Consider the following 23,584-nt stretch of genomic DNA (forward strand, 5'->3'; position numbering starts at 1 on the left):
CTAGTGGATGATCACTTAAACATGAGCCAGCAGTGTGCAGCAACCGCCATAAAAGCCAATACCATCCTTGGTTGTATAAACAGAGGCATAGAGGAATCAAAATCCCATAACACTTTATAAATCCTTAGCAAGACCACATCTGGAATACTGCATCCAGTTTTGGTCACCACATTACAAAAAAGATGTTGAGACTTTGGAAAAAGTGCAAAGAGCAACTAAGGTGATTAAGGGCCTAGAGGCAAAAATATATGGAGAAGGGTTGCAGGATTTGCGTATGGCCAGTCTAGAGAAAAGAAGGGCTAGGGATGAATTGATACCAGTATTATGAATAGCATTCTAAATGCTGCTTAGGCCAGCTTACTTTAAAGCAGTGGTTCTCAACCTTTTTAATGCCACGACCCCAACCGGTCGTAAGTCGACTAAACCGGTCGTAAGTCGAGGACTAAACCGGTCGTAAGTTGAGGACTACCCAACCGGTCGTAAGTCGAGGACTTTCCCTGCCCGGAGCGCCGCGCATGCGTGGTTCCACCCCCTGCGCCGGTCGAGGCGTAGCTGGCAAGTGGCAGAGACAGAGCAGGCCGACCACCAGCTGGCCCAGCCCAAGGGAGGTAAGGCACCCACCAGAAAAGGGGAAAAAAATGGCGGACAAAAAAAATGGCGGACAGCCTTGCTTGGCGACCCCCATGAAATGGTTGATCGACCCCAAATTGGGTCCCGACCCACAGGTTGAGAACCACTGCTTTAAAGTATAACTTTATTACATGAGACACTATTTAAAAATACAAAACTAACAGTGCAATTATTTTAACATGTTCCTAGTACTTTAGCTAACTGGTAGTCTTACAAGTAATTTCTCATTACTAACAATGAATTGCTATGTTTAACAGCTGTAACTTAGTTCATTTGACATTTTTCTTTGCTATTATTATATATGGAATTTTAAAAGTCCCACAGCGGAGGGAAATGTACAAAGAACCTGAAAAAATGACTGATCCCAATAATGTTTTGGACAGCAGGAACAGGCAAACCTATTTTGCAACACTTAATAGTTAAATAAACATTACATACAGCAGTAACTTAGTTGCTGGACGTTTTTTTCTGTATAAAAGACCTGCCCATGTTGTAACAATTTCCTACTCTGACTTTTATATTATAAGCTACCTGCCAAGTGGCAAACACTTTTCTGATGCTTAATCTGAAATCTTTCTATCGATACATGTACGCTATCTGAGGAACAATTTAAATCATCTTTAAGATCTCCCTCCGTACAAAAAATTGAAAACATAGCACTTCAATCACTAGTTGTCCTCCCAGTTTACAATATGTGAACAATCAGCAGAATCAGACAAGCATCATTCCAGGAAAGCTTTTCTTTCTCTTTCTTTCTTTCTTTCTTTCTTTCTTTCTTTCTTTCTTTCTTTCTTTCTTTCTTTCTTTCTTTCTTTCTTTCTCTCTTTCTTTCTTTCCTTTTTCTTTCTTTCTTTCTCTCTCTCTCTCTCTCTCCTCTCCTCTCCCTCTTTCCCTCTCTTTCTCTCTCTCTCCCTCCCTCTCCCTCTCCCCCTGCCCCCCTCTCTCTCCAAGATTTTCAGAAGTAGTTTGCCACTGTCTCCTTTCCAGGGCTGAGAGAGAGAGTGACTGGCCCAAGGGTCCGGCCCTAAGGTTTTCCCGCCGACCGGAGGGGTGTGGTTTTGTGTGCTGCCTGCATCCCGCAGATGGGGCTTTGCTTGTTTGTATAGCTCGGTTGCTGGTATGCCAAGGCCCAGTACCGGTCCATGGAACGGAGGTTGGGGACCCCTGTCTTAAAGCATACATTAGCTGTTCAACCAATGATCGGATTGGGGCAGATGTTCTATCCATGGGTTTGCTGGCTAGAAATGCTTCCTTTTTCACTGCATTATCTTTTAGACTTCACTGCTTCAGTACTCTCAAATTCTTTAGTACCCATTTCTCATTATGCCATTCCTCTCCATGGAATTTTTCCCATTAATTTCAGCTTAGATTCATGCTAGCTTTAGTAGTGCTCCTCCTCTTCATAAATGCAGGACTCATTTTATTATGACAAATGAAGAGCTGATCACAATTAGAATCTAACATTGATATGCTTAAATTAAACCAACAATGCAAAATTCAGAACTTGAAGCAGATTTATATGTGTCTCTGTGTGTGCACATGTGCATGCTATAAAGCTACTTCTCTCCCTTGAAATTAAATTTAGCTTTTTTTCCCCCTGCACCAATAAGACAATGATTAATTGCAGATACCTGAGTCCAAGATGATCTAGACAATGCTCTGCAGATCTGCACAGAATTGTGCCTTTGGTCTTGCTTCCAAGCTGAGGCTTTATGTTAATAATAAAACGATGCAGGTAATGTTGAGGTAGCAGGAGGAGCTACAGGCAGCCTTCCCCAGCAGTATCCTGATGTAGTGGGACTCAACTTCCAGAAGTCCTAGCCACTGAGGCCTCAAAAAATTATGATTATAGGAAAAATCCTTTAAGAATGGATGCTTGTATTTTGGACAGTTTACTGCATCAAGCAGCCTGTGCTTGGAAGAAATTCATGGAGATAACTAGCTACTGCTTTTGTTAGATAAGTCATGGTTCCATAAGCACCACTTGGAGCACTGTCATAGAAAAAGTAGCAGATACCTGTGCCTACATCTTGTTCCAAGAAGCCATCAGCTGCTCCGAGGGATTTCTGAGGAAAAAAGTGAAGAGAAACAGGTATGTAAACATAAAACAATCCTCAGCTGAAGAATGTCAAATAGCCTAAAGCATTATTTTTCAGAATAGGAGTTCATCAGCTTTAATTTCCAAAAGGGGCTGCTCCTCAATCTTGAATGAGCTGCTGAGACCTGTATGCATGTAGATTTATTGTATGAGGGTCAGTCATATTTTCCCTCCAATTCTACAGTATGTTGTCAATTGAGAGTAGTGTCAATCAAAGTCAATATGAGTTCGCTCAAGTGCTGACAGCCACTGCAAGGCAAAGGTGAGTCATGCACTTTAAAATAGCAAGAGAGAATCCTACAGTAGGAAATTATACAGCAAACACCAAGAATGTAAGTAGAGTCCTGTTAACCTTAAGGCAAATGTTGTCAGCCGGTGGTACCTGCAGGCTGTGTTAATTGTGGGTAGCCAGGAGAAAGTAAAGAAAAAGATTACGTGACCCCTGTTTCTCCACTACCACGAGCAGCACTAGTCCTAAATCCCATAGGAATCTCTCTGCATTTCAGTCATTAAAATATAACCTTTCCCCCCATTCCCTGTGATTCAGCCACTAGTGTATTTTTACAATACAATACACTCTCCCAAGTGACCAGAGCTCTTGAAGGCTGTAACAAGGAATAAATAACAAGGGGGCTTTGTACCTGCACTATCCAAGATAGCTGGCCTCCTTCCTTAACTATATTTACCCCCATTGGTCAGCACTATGCAGATACAAGGTTGTTGACTGGAGTGGCCACCCTTGCTTTGCCTTTTTTGTAACTAGCTGGTCATGAGTTTGCATGGTGGTAATAGAGGAGTGCCAATTCCACTGCCCAGTATTTAAAACAGTGGTTTTTAATTTTAATTTTTAAAGTAAACTGATAATCTAGTGTGGAGCAGAGAGCAGCGTGGAGGCCTAGTGGTAAAAATGGTCACCTCCCACTTGGAAGGTTGAGAGTTCAATCCTAGGTAACAGCAGATGTTTCTCTTTCAGGGTGCAAAGAGAAAGTATCTGCTGCAAACTCCATGCAGGTGTCAGGAAGGGCATTCGGCCAATAAACGCGCAGCTCCATTCAGTCACCTGTCTCTATCCCAAATTAAGGGATTATAAAGTCATAAAGAGAGAAAAAATCTAGTGTGGAGTAGATGGAATAACAGAGAGAGAACACAATATGGTTGATAAGATATTCATTTATCATTTAGTTATTTTATTATAATAAAAATAGTCAGTGAAACTCAGGCTGAAGAATGAAGGAATAAATCTGCATGCGGAGGTTTTGTTTTTCTTTTTCAGAAATTAAATCAATAGAAGGAAAAGGCCAAGAAATTAAGCCACAATCCACAAATTACTACAGAAAGAGAATTCAAACAGGGTTTACAGATCACAAAAACAAATTTATTTTGGAAAAGGTTAAATAGGAAAAGTTTAAACCAAAATGATTACCATGGTCTGTTTAAGAGAAGGGTGTATTTTTTCAACAATCAATGGTGAATGAACTATAAATATGGTCATAGAACCAGAATGCAAGAATAATTTAACTGAATAAGATCTAAATGCAAAATTAAATCCAACTTTTTTCTGCATGTGAGAAACGGGGAACCTGTGATACTGGGATCATAAAATAAACAAACAAATAAATGGAAGCTCTAAAATAAACCAGTCACAAATAAGCTAGTCACAGAAGTCAGGGAGGCTTGCAGAGGCTTGCTCTATTATCTCAAAAGAATCCAGAAAAAAATTAAAAATCCCAATCAAACATGCATATATGATTTGCCTATGATATTTTGTACCATCATCTGTTCTACTTAGGTGATTCCCACAAAATCCATTATATAATATAGATAAACAAGAGCAAATGTACTGATAATGCTACTAGGGATTTTTGATGTAATGCAGAGCCCAAATGTAGCTCCGAATAAAGGCCTGATATTAAAATTTACCATAATCGGGTCCTTTCTAAAATATACATCCTATTAAGGATATTTGGCAATTGTTCTTTTAACTGTCTCATTAAATGCCTTGCTTGAGAGAATGCAAGCAAGAAAAGCAGCTGCCAATAAGTCACCTCTCTGTACATTGCCCTCAGGATTGAGCAAGCAAATGGGTATTAACAGTGAGCAAATAGGGTATATAAAAATGGGGACTCTACTATGGACTTCCTACCCAAGAATCCTTCCATATTCTACAGCTCACACATTTAGAAGTCTCTTTAGGTAAGAGGAAATCCTCCATTACACTTACCTGTTCCTGAAGGAAGAGGTCATTTGCTATGTGCACAATCCGATCCACATGAATTATACCCCCAATGCTGTTCACATCTATTTCTGACAATAAGGTCAGCACAAGGATGGCCTCCACTAATAACTGTCTGTATTCAGGCTGGGGTACATGGTTCAGCACTGATTCCACATGGACAGCAAACTTAATTTCACAAGCAGTCATCTATTAAGAAAATATGATATTGGTAGGAAAAAGGGGAAAAGAGAGTAAGATTAAAAAGAATGACATCACTGAAACTTCTAAAATAATGTTTAAATGTCAGTGATACTAGAATTGCATTTGAAAGTACCTTAGATTCCAGGAAGCAGACAAGCCAGTTGGCATAGATGATCTCCATCCCATATACCCTAAGCATATATTCCAATGTTAGCAGAAGCCTAAGGATATACAGTATGTGGTGCTTTTCATTTGAATAGGACCATATATGTATATGTGAATAGAAAGAGATACAAACACTATCTTTTTTGAGAAGAAGAAACCTGGGAAATTATGGCATTCATAGAGCACAAATTTGTATACAGCTGCAATTTTCATTCTAGCAGCTTTCACTTACTTTAGATAGTGTGAGGGCTATATATAAGTTTCCTGCAGTCTCAGGGTAATTGAGAACTGGGTTTATATTAGAATGTGTTCTACCAAAACTTCTGCAAGTGATTCTATTGCATCATCTCTTATACAAAAAGATACCAGGGGAGGCTATGGTGAATCAGTGAAATTTATTTTGGAGCATTTCCATAAAAAAACAGAAATACTTAAAAAGAGAACTATAATTAGTTTGTGATGTATATTTATAGAGAGAGGAGAAAGGCGAAACAACCTCAAAATCAAATACATGGAGTGTATTGTCAGAATACTGTCAGAACACAACCATCTCATCATTGCAAGCAAACCCAAGCAATCTCATTTGTGTCAGAAAAATATGGAAATTTCACATGGAATCATTTAGGCTCAGGAGTTCTTGGACTTACTAGGTTTGATTCCTGTTACAGAACAAAATTGAATTCTGTCAAGTTCTGACAGGCCTATTAAATTAATTCCGGGATTTCCCAATCTTCCTTAATGTATCATCTCCACACAATTATATTACCAAGACAAGAAAGATGCCAAAGCACAACACTGGTTTTACTTCTTTTTTTTGCAAGTGTACAAATAAACTAGCACCCTGGTATATAATAGCTGGAAATTACTTTTGCCCCTTGGTGGATTCCTGCTCCACCTAAAGCATGATTGGTTGAAAAAAAAAGGCATAGAGTGTACCTTATGTACATTGCTACTCTGTTTGGGAAAGAGGCAACAGACATCAGTGGGTAAGGAAGGGTAGACAGATATACTCCTAACAAGAAGCTGCTCGCTCCTTTTTTAAAAAAAAAAAAGTTAAAATGGAGTTACAAAAGAAAAAATATAGAAACCATTTAAAATTGTAAACAGTGACATTGCATTTGGACATTTTTTGAGCAGAGTCCTGTCTATTGCTTACAAGACAGGAGTAGTATGCCCAGATATAATATTTATCTAGAAATACTTGGCACCTTCAAAAATATTTTTTAAAAGAAGTGGACCAGATTTCTTTCTTTCTTTCTTTTTTTGTGCTAATATTGTGAGAAATTTGAGGGTTCTTTAAGTCATATGAATTGGTCTTTTCTAGCTATAGATTAGTTTTGATTTCAAATCATAGAACATATTAAGATCATTTTGGAAATAAATATACTATTTAAAGATATAAGATAGTAAACTATATTTCTCACATACAGAATTTGTATTTTATGTAGAACTTTGGCTCTATTGAGCCTACGGCTTGACAAAGTGGATAATCTAATATAAATGGAAGGAAACTTATTTCCCTGACACTAAGGAAGTGACTCAGGATAACAGACAGTTGTATTTTTTTAAAGCCTTTACCTTCTGAAAATAATTAGATGAAGCAATGTTTCCACATAAGCTTAAGGATTAAGTTGATTCTGTATTGATTCTAAATGGATACTACTGGATCTTCTTTTTTTCTTTAATTTTTTCCTTTTTTGTATATTCATTATATATAGTATATTTTAGCCGTCACAATATATATAGATTCTTCCTTATTGTCCATCCACTGCTATGTTTTCCCCTTTCCCTTGATATTATAATGGTTTGTATTTTACTAGTATTTTACTAGCATTAAAAATGTTTCTATGACCCTAGACAACAACCAACTTTCCATTTTTCTTGCTAAAAACTGGACAAATAAATTTCATCGCTAAAATTAGCATTTGCCATGAAGCCATAATTAAGAACCCTTGGCAAGAACTGAGCTGCTCAAAGCATACAGTTGGCAATGGATTCTACTCCCTGCCTCTTTTTTCTTCTTTTCCTCAGTAAGTAGCAGGCAAAGGAAAGAAACTCAATTTTTTTTCAAGGGCAGAAAACACAGCAGTAGTAAAAATAGAAAATGCCAAATTATTGTGGATGAAATGCACTGCAAGTTTTTTATATCTTACTAAATAAAATAAAATGTTAATACATTTTAGTTTTATGACATAACCTTAAGAAAAAAATTGCTTCATATCTATGTGTAACAATTGTTGCACCTGTGTGGGGATAAGTCTATCTAAATTAATATGCCTAGGGTTGGATTCTAAGGTTTAATTTATTTATTCACAACTTACTAGTTTCTGCTCAAGAATCAACTGAATAATTCAAAAAAGAGATATGGTTCTTTAGGTACATTGAGTGCTAACCTTAAAAAATTACCATGCTATTGTTTCAAGAGACAGTTGTCAGCAATCAATGTGCTTGGAACCAATCATTTTTTTTCACTTGCCCTCCTAATCCTAAATAGGTAAATAATGGACTGAGTAAGATTCAGAGACACACACTTTTCAATATTAGCAAACCCTGCTATTAACTGCAAATACCAATACTATTAGGTATTATTTCATTTTACCTCATGCTATACTAGGCTTCCTTGTACCATAGTCTCTATAATAAAATGAAAGTTTCTCTTACCTCCCTTGTGGTTGAAGATGGAAGGACATACCCATCAATGGACAGTCCGTGACACTACAAAAACAACACTGCTTTACTATAAAAAATATATAAACCAACTATAAATAAACAAATTAATTATAGGAATTTGTTAAGATGGAAGTTGATTTGCGTTCTTTCTAGTATTAGTTAATATCACCAACAAATTTAACACTGGTTTAGTATAACTTTCAAAGAAAATATTTTCATATCAGACTAGAAGGTGGGCATGGGCATCTCAGTTCAGGTTTTTTTGGAAAAGAGCTTGCCATAAATTCTTCTGGAATGTTTCTTGGATTTCTTAGCTTAGCCTACAGCCTTTGGGTTTTTTGTGGTCTGTAATCCAAGTGCTAGTAAGATTGGATCCTTTTGGGGAGGGGGAGGGAATCAATCAAATTTAGCCAAGTGCTAGTATCTGATGTAACTAGAGCATTGAATCTGGAATTCTATATGAAAAGCATAGTTTTTGAAACACAAAACCAGCTTTTCTCTCTCTGTCACATTTTGTCTATAAAACAAATTTTACCTGCTCTTTATGGCACTAAGAGTATTAAGAAGTGGATATTTTGCACGAATAATAAAATCATGATAATTTTACTGGAATTATTTTTTATAAAAAATTAGCAAACACCAAATATTTTGGAACAGAAAGGGTAACCAAAATAAACAGGAGTATTTTCAGTTAATTCTGCTAAATATGCAATTTTACCCTGAGAAGTTTGTCAAACAAACACATGTCATTTCATTTGTTTCACTAAGTTCTCATTAAGACATCTGTCATTTTAAGGAGCTTATTGCTGTCAAATGGTTCTCCATTATACTGAGGTGTATTTTACCTCTCCTCCATTTATTGTAAAAAATAAGGGGGGAAAGTTTTGACTCTTAACTTTTTACATTTAACCTTACTTTGCATTTTTTGAATAATCAAGATTTTTTTAAAATGTGTGAAAGTGTTAGGGATCAAAGTAACTCTGGTGAAAGCAATTTAAAATTGTGATTTGGTATACCTACAAATGCTTGAATGAGTTCTATCTAATTCAAAGGAGGATGTACCATAGCTTTAAAAAAAACAAAAACTCAAAAGGAGAAAAATATTCTGAAAATATTTTCAGAAAATATGTATTTTCTATTTTAATGAACACTGAATTTTTAAATAAAAAATTAAGTGTCCTTATTTTATTCATAACTACTTGACAAACACATTTCAAAATATTTCAATATAATAAGTTTAGCCAGAGATTTCACTGACTGTTTTAAGGTTTTTTAAACCAAGTAGCTAGATTCCAAATGTAACAATGCACATTAAATTCACATGGCCGTATTATCAAGCAACATTGTTCTGCCTTCTGGCTTTTTCCAATTACCTTCTGAAGGATCTTCCACACTTTCTGATAGAAACCCACAGGGACTCTATTAATGGCACCATCGAGCCGTCTCCTGCGAAGCCACTGCCCTTGTCGGTCACCCCAGCTAATAAAGTGTCCAACTGACCCAGTTAGGGATGATGTACTAGTAGGAGAAGATGGGCTACTGCATCTCTGTAGAAAAGACAAAATTAATCCCGTAAGACAACAGAAACACCAATTTCTCAGAAACACCTCTCTGATGCCCCAAAGAAAGAATGCTTGTAGAAGCCATTCCTGTCCTCATATCTTCAGTGCATGCCCAGCCTATTTTCTCTTGTTAATGCAATCTTTTTTTTCATATGCCTTTCTTTTTTAAAATCTGTCAAGAATTTCTTGCACATTTGTTGGCAACGTTGAATGAGGAGCTATGTCCACAATATAGATCTAATATTTATAGCCCCCTCAAGCTATCTAATGATATTGCTGGTTAGATGAAAAGACATGGACATTTCATTAAAACCACCATAACTTCCCCCCACCCCAGCCTCACTCAGAAACCTGAAAACCAATGTGGCTGATGTAATTACAGTAATAGCAGATGTGCTCATGGTAAGCTAACATTTCAAAGCTAACATAGCTTCATTAACTATATATAAATTAGCAAAATTAAACTGTACTTTATTTAAAATATTTAAACAGCTCACGTACTTTAATTAGTTATGAGAATGTGACGGTTAAGACATCTAAAACATCTATTTTGACCAGTGACTGACATCCTTGTATTTCAAAGGTCTATCTGTTACCCTATTCAATACTATGCATTTATTGAAATGGACAATCAGCACAAAAATGGAGAAGTTAATTATTTAAAATGCTTTTTTCCATAACCCAATTTTTGGGGATTATTGTGCTATTCCGCCACCTATTGCTTTGTATGAGCAGAATAAAGTGTGCCTCACCAAGGATAATAAAGGACTGAGGCTTATTTATTTCTTAGATTTATATCCTGCTTTTACTTTGTCCAACTCTAGACAGCATACATAATGCTCCCTTCAACTATTTTCCCTACAACAATGTGAGGTAGGTTGGGCAAAAAGATACCTAGTTGGTTTCAGTGCCTAAGAAAAGGCCACGGGAGGGCAATTAATTTTCCCAAGGGGTCACAAGAGGAACTGGGATTGTTATGGAAGGCCAAACCAATATCTCCTAATTGTGGTCCCCCACTCGCCCCAAGGCCACATTTTGACTGAGGTGGCCGTAGGTGGCAGAGCCTGGATCCCCTCACATGATGAACACTGCCACCTCCACAGTCTGCGCCAGGAGAGGGATGAGCATTGCCAGATACAGAAAAACGCTTTCTCTCCTCGCCCTCCTGAGACTGCCAGGAGGAGTGCACAGCGACTGCACAGAGCCGGACTCAACTTGACTTCTTCTCTCACCCCCTGTAGCATGCTTATTTGTTTGATTTCTGATTTCCAATTGACCACACACTGGACATGGATAGCCAAAGGGTTGGATGAGGCCCAGGCGCCGTAAAATGCTCAATTCTGCATATTGAATGCAAAATTGAAATGAAACATTTATTCGTTTCTACAATCTCCCCTTTACTGAATCAGGGGAGAGATTCTTTTGTGAGATAATTTATACCTCAGTTGCCATTCCTAAGTTAAGTTTTGATGAGCTTCCAATAATGAAGCAATTATATCATGATAAACATATATCATCACATTATTTACAAAATATTACATTCATTTAACTAGATAAAATATTGATTATAAACATATATTTTTTTTTGTATTATGCATGCTAAACTAAGGTCTTCAGGCATTTTATGAAAAACTCTGGCCCGCTGTAGAATACAATTTCTAAGGGTGCATTCTTTAGGTGCTGTGCTACACCAGTTAGCCTTGCTTAGCTTAGACCAATGTTTTTCAACCTCAGCAACTTTAAGAAGTGTGTACTTCAACTCTCAGCTCACTGAGGAACAACAACAATATAAATCAACAATATTTTTCAAAATGTTTCACAGAATTTGTAATGGCAGAAAGAAAAAAGAAATTTGGTTTCCATTGTTAGAATGTGCATTGCATCTCAGATCTCAGTTAAGGACCTTTTAGAGCGGCCCCATTTGACACAGCATATTTTTCTAGATTTTCTTTAAGATACCATCCATACTTCAGGAGCAAACAAAATAAGCATTTTGATAGCTGTGTCAAATTGATTATAAACTAGCATGAAATCTCCTTCTGGAAGTGATAGAAGAGTAGTTTGCTTTACTTAAAAACTCTTCTCCACTTCAGTCCCCTCCAAATGTTTTGGATTGCAATCTTTATCATTATCAGACAGCATAGCCATTGGCCATGCTGGGATATGGATGATGGGCATGGTAATCCAATACATCTTGATGGCACTGTGTTGGAGAAGATTAGAGTAAAATTAGGATTAAGATAGGTCGATCAGTTTCAGTTCTTTGTTTCTTTAATATATATGATAATTTATTGAATATTTAAAATACAATTGAAATAAGTACAAAAGAATCATTTCAACCGATGAAACATTATTCTAGATGCACCGTAAAATCCTTAATGCAATTCTATTAAATAATTTTAAACATTGCCAGTGAAAACAATCAAGCTGATGAGACAGAACTCCTGAATATTTGGAAGTTGTAGGAAAAGGCACTTTGGATAAATGTCACATACTAAAATGTTCTTATACAACTATTACAGATATGGATCTTTATACATAAAATCATAGTTTTAAGAAGCAAAAACTTCTAAATTCACTTCAAGTAAAGGCAGAATGATCACTTAGACAACTTTTAGTATATTTTGGAAATGAAAATAAAATCTTCTTTATTTAGTTTAATATTCAGCCCACCTTTCCTCCAAGAATTCAAGATGATATACAGTAAATGATTTTCTCCTCCACAGATGTTAACCTTGAGAAAATCTGATAGCTCAAGCTCAAAGTCTCATGACCAATTTTACACTATCCCATACTGTGATTGTTATCAGAGTACCTAGATATGGACCATACCATCAGGTATTAAATAGCCAACCATAAAGTAAACTTCTTGATAGGTTTACTACAATATGCAAAATGTCAGAACATATATGTTAACTATATCATTTATAAGGAATTAAAATAAAGGTTATGACAGTATTATCTGGCATCTCCAGTAGCATTTGAAAACTCTTGCATCAGAGCCTGGACAGATGCTGCCAATCAATGGGTTACACTGGACTAGATAGAACAATGAATAATTTGCAGATGTTGCAACTATCTCATCTCTGCACACTTCCTCAGAAATATAAAAACATCCTATGAAAGACCTCATGCTTTGCAAGGCTGATTTATTCTGATGTATAGTGTTATGCTTTGAGAACTGAATTACTGATCTATGTTAATTCTGTTTAAACCTAGATCAGAGAAGGAGGAAACAAATCCATCCCCAACCCACTAAAATCATTTGAATGATATATGCCAGGGGTGTCAAATTGCTGGCCTGCAGGCCAGATGCGTCATGCTGAAACCGCACCCACCCCATTGCCGGCAATGGAAAAAAGTCACAATATGTCGTGACACGTCACGTGATGTTGTGAGTGTGACACCACTGATATATGCTGTCAGATATAAATAGTCCTTGAAGTACAACCATTCACTTAACAATGTTTTGAAATAATGGCAGTGTCAGACTAGCCATAGCCTGCTCCCTAGGACAGAATGACCCTTGACTCCATAGGTGTTAGAGAAAAGGTACTTTTACTAGAGATGCTAAGTGCAGCATGAGCTAGGCAAGCTCTAAAGAAAAACTGTACGAAAAGCATATATTGAAAGCAATTCCCAATGTCCAAAACCCTCCCCCCTGTGAGAGTAGTCCAGTCAGGCGCTGTTCCAATGTTTTGGGAACCTGGTGCCTTAGGTGCTGCTGTAAATTCCTTTCCCAGAGCCGGCATCCTTGAAGGCAGGAAGATAGCTTGGTTTGACACCGCTGGTTCCTGTTAGTGTCCATAGTCCAGTGGTGGCGAACCTATGGCACGGGTGCCAGAGGCGGCACTCAGAGCCCTCTCTGTGGGCATGCATGCCATCGCCCCAGTCCTAGGCCTTCAGATGGGTTTTATAAAACCTTTTTGCTTTAGGCCTCCGCTGCCGTGTGCAAAAAAAAAAAAAGTTCAATCAGTCAATTTCAACTTCTCGCGGGGAAAAAAGATCTTGCAAAGTTGGAATTGATTGATTGAACTTTTTAGTCCCACCCAGTCTGCCGCTACCACCACAGCCACGCCTACCCAATGGGCCATGCCCACCCAATTGACCACATCCACCCGGCATTCGACGATGCATAAGTGGGTTTTGGGTTGCAGTTTGGGCACTCAGTCTCTAAAAGGTTCGCCATCACTGCCATAGTCCCTCAAATTCCCACAACATTCTTTCATACCTCCAGCACTCTTCCCCTCCAAATGCTCCCTCCCCCTTGGTTATGGCAGTTGCTAGTGAGTGTCAAAGAAAGCAAAGATAGGCATCTGATAGGCAGCCTCAGAAAGGGTGCTTTACAATCTGTAAAGTACTTCCAACCAGTGGAAAACATCACACCAATCCTTTTGCCACTCACATGAAAGTGCTCTAGGTGCTAGGAACCTGTTCATACTTAAAACTGTCTGCCAAGTGCCCCATGATCACTATTTGCAATCTTCTCTGCTGTCTTCCCCAGAAAGTTAATGGGGAAACCAGCAGAGAATGTGGCAAGCCACTGCCACCTGCTGAAAAGATTCCCTCTTGTGTCTGGGAACTAGCTCAAAGAGCTGCCTGTCCAAGGAGTTTAGCTCCCCAGGGATCTGCTCCCCAGGCATGGAGGGATAGGGACCAGGTCCAGGGCTGTGGCAGGTTTCCACATATTAGTGGGTCTTGTAGCCTGCATCGGGTCTCCCAGGGACTCCCCCAACCCATGAGGCACTCCTGCACTCTGCTTAACATCTTGTGCAACTGCTTAATGATCATAACTGGTAGTCCTGGGGTTGCAGTCGTTGAGCAAAGCAGCTTTGTTGAGGACTATGTACACTGAAAAAGCTATTCAGCAGAGCCGACACCGAGTCATCTTATGTGCCAGCACTGAAGCAATTATAGCCCTAAGTACTGGGATTTTTTTGTTTGTACCTAAAATTGCTAAAATTCTTCTACTAATAAATCATTGCAAATCAATGTTTCAATCTAGGTGAAAGCCTATTCCAATACAATTTCTTTTCTGATGGAAAGGAAGGAATTGGGAAAGAAAAATAAAGTATTCTTCTCTCATATCAATAGAATTTCAGATTGACCCAGACTGACCATTCACACTGGATTTATTATTATGTAATTTGGCATTATAATAATAGTTGTATTAAATCACATTTAAAAAGGATTATATGCATATTTTGGGTTTAGACCTCTGAGATTGCCCTTGTGCTCATGGAATTAGGTATTATAATAGTTTCTGATTCTTATTTGATTTTAGTATTTAGATAATTGCATCTTTGTATGTGGAAAGAGATTGTGTCAATTTATCCCTGTACCAAATTTGAAAATATTTTTTATTTAATTAATAGAAACTCATTTTCTACTGTTTAATTTTATAAGCATGTGGCAAATTATGAGTTCACATAATGAGTCATTTTAATAAAATAAATAAATTTTAATAAAATAAATTTAGATTATATATTCTGGGATTCATTTCTCTGATAGCATTACAACCAATATTACTAATTAAAGAAAGTGTGCAGATTAATAGGGAGCATAAACTGTTAGTTTATACAATTTTGTTCCTTTTCTAGCTTTTCTTACTGGAAAATCTACATGCCCTGTAATTCCAATCACATGATGTATATAATACATCAGAAAAGCTTAATTTTTAATTAATAATTTGTATGACTTTCACTGTAAAGAAAAACATTACAATATCTTGAGAAATTAAGGCCAGTTGATCTTAGCTATGTGCCTCTCCATAGTAAGGGAAAAGAGAGATTTTAAGTTTCTGAATGACGGATTACCATAGACCTGGATGAATACATGCTGCTGGATGTGGAATGGCCCCCATAGAAGAACTATAAAACAGAAATACAAAACATATTAAAATAATCAGTAAGTAAAATCAACAAAACATGGATAAAATAAGTATGCGTTAAAAAAGAATAAAACTCAAAACACTCATTTCTTCCTTTGCTAATGTCTGCTAAATGGTTACATTACTGTACTTTCAGTAGTATTAGAGAAAACTGAATATTTTCATTGTGCCTGAATGAAAATATATTCTATTCTGTTTGACATACTTGTGGAATTTGTGTCCAATACTGTTACTGAGAATATTGATGTACCAAATAATGAATGAAATCCACAAGCTTTAAAATATGAAGCAAATTTGCAATAAAGATCAAAATCTTGGCCTATACCAAGAAGATGCATGCAAATGCAATGTCAAAGACCAGGTTATTGCAAAAATTGAAGTTAATGGATCACTTTGCTGAAAATGCAAGGGTTAAATAAAATTATTCATATATATATGTGTGTGTGTGTGTGTGGTCTTGTTTTATACTGTACATGTTGTAAATCATATGAATCTTCTAGGAGTGCAACAGTATAAAAAAGTAAATCATTTCTGAGAAGCCGCTTTCTCTTCTTTCTCTGCAAATACCAATTTGGTACATCTTCTTTCATGAATTTTAAATTCACAGAACCACAGAGAGGAATTCATTTTCTCCATATTTTAACTCTAGTTTTGCATGTTCTCCTTGCATGTTCTACGCTACTCATTGCTAAATGCAAAACGGAAAGACTAGATTCCTGGAGAGAGATTTGAGAAAGTCTATCAAACTGGCATAGAAGTTGATTCCAAATCTAAAATACTATTTCTAATTTTTGGAAAAAAGGCCAGGACACAAATATATTAACAAACCACCAATTTGCTGCAAAGCAGTGGTATCTGCATTCAGGAAATGGGAGGGTCAAATAGATGAAAGCAGAATCACAATTGCCCCTTTTCTATATCATTCTGGCAAAGATAGCAATTGACTCGTAGGGTCTGTTCTGGCTTTCGAAGGCTGTGATTAGGTAAGTATGAGTTCCATCCTTAAAAATCCGGTTTTGGGATTTGGGGGCATCCCATGGTGAACGATGAAAGAAGCACTATTTATTATTTAAAGCTTACAGAAATTTAAAGCAAAAGATATATTCACTATATAAGTTTTCACCATCCTTCCCTAAGTCAGTTCATTATTTATTATTATTAAAATTTATATATCACTTGACTCCCAATAACTCTGGGAAGTACACAAGTAAACATTCTTTTAAAATGAAGATAAATCTAAGTAAAACATCAAAATTCTAAACTTGGATCTGTTGTACTCATGTTAAGTGTCCTGACTTTCAGAAATTCATTCTTTTACAACCACCCCATCCCACTAATCAGTTTATACTGTAATCCAGTAACACCTGTAATGGAAGACTTCTAATGGAAAATTATTTCACAGTAAATAGTTAATATACTCACATTACACATTACACAGTAAATAGTTAATATACTCACATTACACATTGAGACTTTTGTTTTTAAAAAGAGCATTACATAAGCATCTGGTAATAGCGTTATAGGAAAAATAATTCCTAATCATGATTAGGTTGAGGTAAATCATTTCTGAACAATTGGACTTGTATGTAGGAAAAAATGTTCTCAACTCATAGTGGCCATTCAAAGTTATAACTTCACTGAAAAAAGTTACTTATGACTGCTTTTCACGCTTATGACTGTTGCAGCATCTCCATGGTCATGTGATCAAAATCTGGATGCTTGGCAACTGGTTCATATTTATGATGGTTGCAGAGTCCTGGGGTCATGTGACCACCTTTTGCAACTTTCTGACAAGAAAAGACAATGGGGAAGCCAGATTCAATCATGCTACTAATTTAATAGCTGCAGTGATTCACTTAACTGCTGTGGCAAGAAAGATTGTAAAATGGGGCAAAACTCACTTAACAACTATCTTACTTATCAATTTTTGATAAGCTCAGTTGTGGCTTAGTTGTGGTTGTAAGTCGAGGACTACCTTTAGTTCAAAGACAGAATATGCCAAGAAATATCAGATTCAATTCTTGAAGTTCTCTGGGTAAGACTGGTTAGACCTTGTTTGAAATCTGCCAGTCAGTGTAGATGATACTATTGGGTAAGATAGCCCCAAAGACAACTTTCTTTATTCCCTTGGTGGGGGCATGTCTAATAATTGAGATAGCAGTTCTAAACAGTGTAAAAAAAAAAGTTGTTAAGTCGTATTTATTTCCACTATCACTTTCAAGTCGGGAAAGAAGTAGTAAAAAGACATAGCAAATACAGAGACTTCAAAAGCTCTGGGTGGCTAAATCTCTACTTCTCAGAGAGTCAAAAGACAAAAGGAATTCTTGATAGTCCTGGCTTGTTAATTGGCCCTAAATCATACACGTTTTTCTAGTCATCTTTACCCTTTTCATATTTAAATGTGCAAACACAGTGAAATGGCACTGAGAAAATTGCTACTATAGTATGATAGTGCTGCTATGCTACAGTAACAAATTACAAAAATATTATAGATTCAAGAAAACAGCCTTGAATTAGTGAATCTGGAAACAGTCTGTAGCCCACATAAGCAGAGCAAGCACATAAAAGCTTCATATTACACATGTGCCTCATAATCATGTATTAGTAATGTTACTAATAATTTTTAATATTTTATCACGTGCATCTGCAAATGCAGCTGAGCGATACCACAGAACAGCATGCAGATTTAACAGCCTCATGTGCATAGATAGATGATGGTTCATTTCACCTGTTCATTACTACTTAGTCTCCTATGTTTCTAGAAAAAGGGGAAAAAACCATTGTCAATAGTTATATTAATAATGGTATAAATATTAAATAGTCTAGAATTATGAATAAGGGTAGTACAATAAGTGCAACCTGCAAGTTACTACTATCATTTCAGAGATATCACAATACTTTTCTTTTACAAAGTATTTGTAAAATAATGATAAAGGGTAAACTTCCCTTTTTCAGTTGCTCATGCAATATTAAGCATTGCTCCAGAAAGCCCATCAGCCTGAAGAGACTGTGATCAACAGTGGCATTCTTATATCATCATTATCACTATTTCAATTTTTCACACATTTCACAAGTCCTTGGGTAAATAAATTTGGCCTAGTGATCAAGGTACCAGCCTAGAAACCAGGAAACTGTTGAAAGCTGGTTGGGTGACTGTTGGCCAGTCACTTTCTCTCAAACTCACTTCACAGGGTTGTTGTGGTGGGGGAAATAGGAAGAGGAAAGAGCATGAGGTATGTTCACCCCTTTGAGTTATTTATAAAAATAATAAACATGGGATATAATAATAAATTAAAATATATAAAAAACAATGACATATGACAATGTTGGTGTAGTTCCAAATCCCTGGTGGATGCAGAAACTAATATACAATCCTGGGTGCCCAGGAAAGATATATACAAAAATTAAGAAGTGCTTAGGTCAAAGTTACTGATGGATTGTAGCCATCATAAAGTAATAGTTTTCTGTCTTAAGGTGCTTAAAGAGAGCCGTGGTGGTGCAGTGGTTTAGAATGCAGTATTTGCAGGCTAATGCTCCCCAAAGCCCTGGAGTTTCAATCCTGACTGGCTGAAGGTTGACTCAGCCTTCCATCCTTCCAAGGTCGGTAAAATGAGGACCCAGATTATTGGCAATATGCCAACTCTGTAAACAGCTCAGAGAGGGCTGTAAAGCTGTACATAAGTCTAAGTGGTATTGTTATTGCCTAAAGCTAAGCAAAGAGGAAACATGTGTTCACCTGCTTCATCTCACTCTTCAGCCTCGTAATGCCACTTCTTTCTGTCTTTGTTGCTCCAGTGTGACCTACTTCATGGATAGATATAGCAGGGCTGGATGTAGAAGAATCAAGAGGACGCACTGAGGATGGAGAAGAAAAGGGAAAGATAACAAAAAACTCTTTAAATACATAAAAGAGGATTTTTAAAATAAGAAAATAAGAATGCTACACATATATGTATGTGTGTGTGTGTGTGTGTGTGTGCATATATTACTGCTCCTTTCGACTCCAAATTCTTTTCCACTGAGAATATGATGAAGGAGATTTTTCATATCAAAGGGACTCAGATTCATTAAGCTTTCAGAGGCTTCTTCACCTGTAGGGGGAAAAAATAAGACCCTAAATTTCAAGGGCAAGTAAAATGAATGAAAACATATTCTCAAGATCATTCATTTTGCAGGAATAAAGTTATTGCTCAGCTTAGTAAAAGTATGATGAACATTGCAACCAGTTCCTTATCATGTAAAAATAAATAGCTAGTGCAATTGTTTTCAGGAAGATAATTTTAACATTTTTTCTCACTGTTATCCTACCTATAATTCCATCATCAAAAAATATCATGTTGTGCCCATGAGGCAAAGTACTACTCTTCCCCCTCCCCTGGCTCAAACCCATATCTCAAAAGAGTATTTCACTTTTGACACCTAGAGCTTAGCCTTTTATTTAGCTACAGTGAGGAAAAAATTATTTGATCCTCTGATTTTGTACTTTGCCCACTGACAACGAAATTATCAGTCTATAATTTTAATGGTAGCTTTAACAATGACAGAATAACAACAAAAAAATCCAGAAGAACGCTCTTCAAAAAAGTTATAAATGTATTTGCATTTTAATGAGTGAAATAAGTATTTGACCCCTTTGCAAACATGACTTAGTACTTGGTGGCAAAACCCTTGTTGGCAATCACAGAGGTCAGATGTTTCTTGTAGTTGGCCACCAAATTTGCACACATCTCAGGAGGGATTCTGTCCCACTCCTCTTTGCAGATTCTCTCCAGATCATTAAGGTTTTGATGCCAACATTTGGCAGCTCGAATCTTCAGCTCCCTCCACAGATTTTCTATGGGATTAAGGCCTAGAGACTGGCTAGGCCGCTCCAGGACCTTAATGTGCTTTTTCTTGAGCCACTCCTTTGTTGCCTTGGCCGTGTGTTTTGGGTCATTGTCATGCTGGAATACCCATCCACGGCCCATTTTCAATGCCCTGGCTGAGGGAAATCAATTTATAACTTTTTTGAAATGCATTTTTCTGGATTTTTTTTGTTTTTATTCTGTCTCTCAGAATAAACCTACCATTAAAATTATAAACTGATCATTTCAAATGTACAAAATCAGCAGGGGGTCAAATAATTTTTTCTCTCACTGTATATAACAAAATATTTCCTGTACTGAAGCTTTTCTTGGACTATTTCTGAAAATGGAATTTGGGGCATATGTATCAACCACAGAAATCCCAATGAAAACTATTTAACGACTGTTTTATTAGAAAATCTGTTGCAGTCTTTGTCAAGCACATGAGAAGCTATGAGATAGAGGGACAAGTAGCAAGCCAATGGATTTTTCTTTTTTTTTTCACGGTAAAATATGAGACATAGACACGACACGTAGAATATCTTTCTTCAAACTGGTGCTCTCTTGTGTATGGATTACAAATTATTTCTAGTTATGCTTTGCTATCTGGGAATTAGAGAAGCTGTAGCTTGTGAAAGAGAACATCTGGTTGCAAAGATTCTGAGGGAAAAAATAATTGAGCTTGTAATCCTGTGCATGGTAAATCCTCTCTAAGGGATATGAGCTCTTATCTCCTTGGAATTTCAATGCAATCCATTAATGCACTTAGCTGCAAACTCATCCTGATATTGAAAAAGAAGCCATATTATCCGGATGAAAGACTTTAAGTTCTGTAACAGTAATTATATAATTACTGGATTGTTTTTAATCTATGTAATAATTACACTAAGACCACTGCCTTTATTATAATTCTAGCCATTATATATCTGTGCTCCAGGTTATAATAGGTCATTTATTTATTTGCTCAGAAAAATAACCACTATAAAGGCAAATATAAATCCAAGCAATAGAAATGTCAGATTTTATAACTTGCTTGAAATTATATTCTTTGAAGAAGGAACAGAGAAAATTAACAGGGGAAATTGATTCTGAGTGTAATCACCATTGGGTCAAATGCTCACAAGGCAAGAACAGGCAGTATCAAGGGATCCCAAAAATATCTTGTCAATTAACAGTGTAGGTTAACAAAAATAAAAAATGGACTTCTGGTGAAGATAGCCAACTGAATAGATCCCTGAGGGGATTTTCCCAGGAATGTAGCTGCTTCAACTATTAATAGAAGGAACTAGCATTCTTTTAGTTTATATGACTCTCCTGGGTTAGGGAAAGTCTTAGAATTACCCATCAAGAGTCTCCAATAAAGCAACAGGTTTGCAAGTAGCTTCAGGAGCTGTGCTTCGAAGTAGCTTGTGTGCCGAAAGTTGGGGGGTAGGGCTGCAATCAGTTTGTGGTTGAAGAAGCAACAGTTTTGGAATTTATTTTTCAAACAGACAGCATGTTGTACATTTCATTTCTTAATTTTTAAGGACTATTAATCTTTATTAAGCTAAAAGATTCCTTTTTGAAGATCTGCGCCATTTTGGGGATTTCTTCTCATTAAACAACAAGAAACAAGGCTGCTTAGGCAAGCTAAACTAAGGAAGTGTGAATTGTCTTTTTAAAAAATTGATGAGGAAATATAAGAGCAGAAAGTTGGGTTTTAGTTTATTCTTTTTAGTAATTTGTAGCTTGATTTGCTGTGGATGACTGAAACTAAACCTCTCCAATTTTTATGATTCCTAATTGATCAGCAATTCTTAAGTGACTTACAAAAAAGCTACTCTTTGACTAAAGAAGGAGTTAAGAAAATGGAAGAGCAAATTATTAGAGATGTATTTGAAAACTCTTTAAATAAAATATATTAGTTTATTGATCAGCTACGTTCCAAGGATTTTAAAAAGACTATTCAAACTACTTCAGAGATGAAAATATGTGTAGAAAATCACCAAACCACTGAGGCAATTTCACAAATAGCTGACAATGCAGAGGAGTCAACCGTAATTTTGGAATATAAACCTGACACCAGTTTTTATTATGATGGCTAAATAGAAGATTCCCAACACAATTGAAAGAAGAGCTCCAAGAAAATTTGCAACTTTTTAAAGGACAAATTTTAAAAGGACCTTTTCCTTATAGATATTAACAAGGTTGAGAAATCCTTGAGAAAAACAGAAGCTTATAAGTACTTGACAAATATTCCAGAGAAGAAAAAGATTTTATCCCATGAAGACAAACTGGAAGGAGTGACTTAAACTTAATGAGTCAATTAGAATTAGGATGGATTTCCATCGGTTTGATATTTGTAATTGAAAGTCTTAATCTAAAGTTTGAAAATGTATTTTTTCTTTAGAAAAAAGGCTTAAGTAATTCCTAAAGCTTGTAAAATATTATTGAAAGTGTATTTGAAAATATGTTAAGAAAAAGTTAAAGAAAAAGATATATTAGCTTAAAGAAAAATCTAGACCTTTAAAAAGGATGTATACAAGAAGAAAAATTATTCTATGAGGGTAACTTAGAAGGAGTGATCTAAATTTAATGAGTTAATTGTAGTTGGAATTTTATTGGTTTGAAAGTAAACTTTAAAATATGTATGCCAAGAGGAAGTTTTAAAAAAAGATGCATGAGAATGTTTTAATTTTAGAAATGTTTTTAAAGAAAAGCTTAGTGTTTAAAACTGGATGAAAAAAATATTTTCCCTTTAAGGTTAAATAATCTGAAAGAATACCATGAATTTTGTTAATATAAATGGTGATAGTTTATAAAGATTATTTTTTTTCCCCAACAAAATTTTTTATTAGTTTTATTTAACATGGTGGCAAGGCCATCAATTAATCAAAACAAAATCATATTTATACAATTCAAATTATTTCAATATAATTAACTCAGTTATACATATAAATAATCTATTATTATTTTAATATATCCTACTTCCCCTTAAGTCAATACTAATAACTCTATTTCTATACTCCCTCCCACCCCCATCCCCACCTAACCCCCCTGGACTTCCCAGAACTGATTACAGGATTAAACATTCATCTTCCCAAGTCTATATAAAACTACCCATTGTAAACTAATCTAATATAAACATACTTTAACTCATAAAAAGATAATCAAATATAAGCTAATATAATCTATCTAAATATAACCAATCCATCCTCACCAATCTCTTCATCATACAAGAAACTTTGCCATATCTTCNACTGCTTCCCTTGAAATGCAATACCATAATTTTCCATTTCTATAAGTTCTTTTAAATTACATCCCAAAGTC

The 23,584-nt window shown here is 36.1% G+C and overlaps 1 protein-coding gene across 1 annotated transcript in view; it reads right to left on the reverse strand.

The window, feature by feature from the left end:
• Positions 1–1,564: 1,564 nt before the first annotated feature.
• The window catches only part of PHKA2 (phosphorylase kinase regulatory subunit alpha 2), a 109,190-nt gene continuing 87,170 nt past the window's right edge, over positions 1,565–23,584 (reverse strand). The window contains exons 27-34 of the mRNA XM_015825295.1: positions 19,421–19,522; positions 19,168–19,286; positions 18,160–18,189; positions 15,358–15,411; positions 9,353–9,526; positions 7,971–8,024; positions 4,950–5,150; positions 1,565–2,696 (exon numbers count right to left, since the gene is read on the reverse strand). Of these exons, the coding sequence (XP_015680781.1) occupies positions 2,523–2,696; positions 4,950–5,150; positions 7,971–8,024; positions 9,353–9,526; positions 15,358–15,411; positions 18,160–18,189; positions 19,168–19,286; positions 19,421–19,522 (908 nt within the window). The 3' untranslated portion in view covers positions 1,565–2,522. The remainder of the gene's footprint in view (positions 2,697–4,949; positions 5,151–7,970; positions 8,025–9,352; positions 9,527–15,357; positions 15,412–18,159; positions 18,190–19,167; positions 19,287–19,420; positions 19,523–23,584) is intronic.

This window comes from Protobothrops mucrosquamatus, unplaced genomic scaffold (assembly GCF_001527695.2).
Source record: "Protobothrops mucrosquamatus isolate PMUCROS unplaced genomic scaffold, P.Mucros_1.0 scaffold_198, whole genome shotgun sequence".
Classification (NCBI taxonomy): domain Eukaryota; kingdom Metazoa; phylum Chordata; class Lepidosauria; order Squamata; family Viperidae; genus Protobothrops; species Protobothrops mucrosquamatus.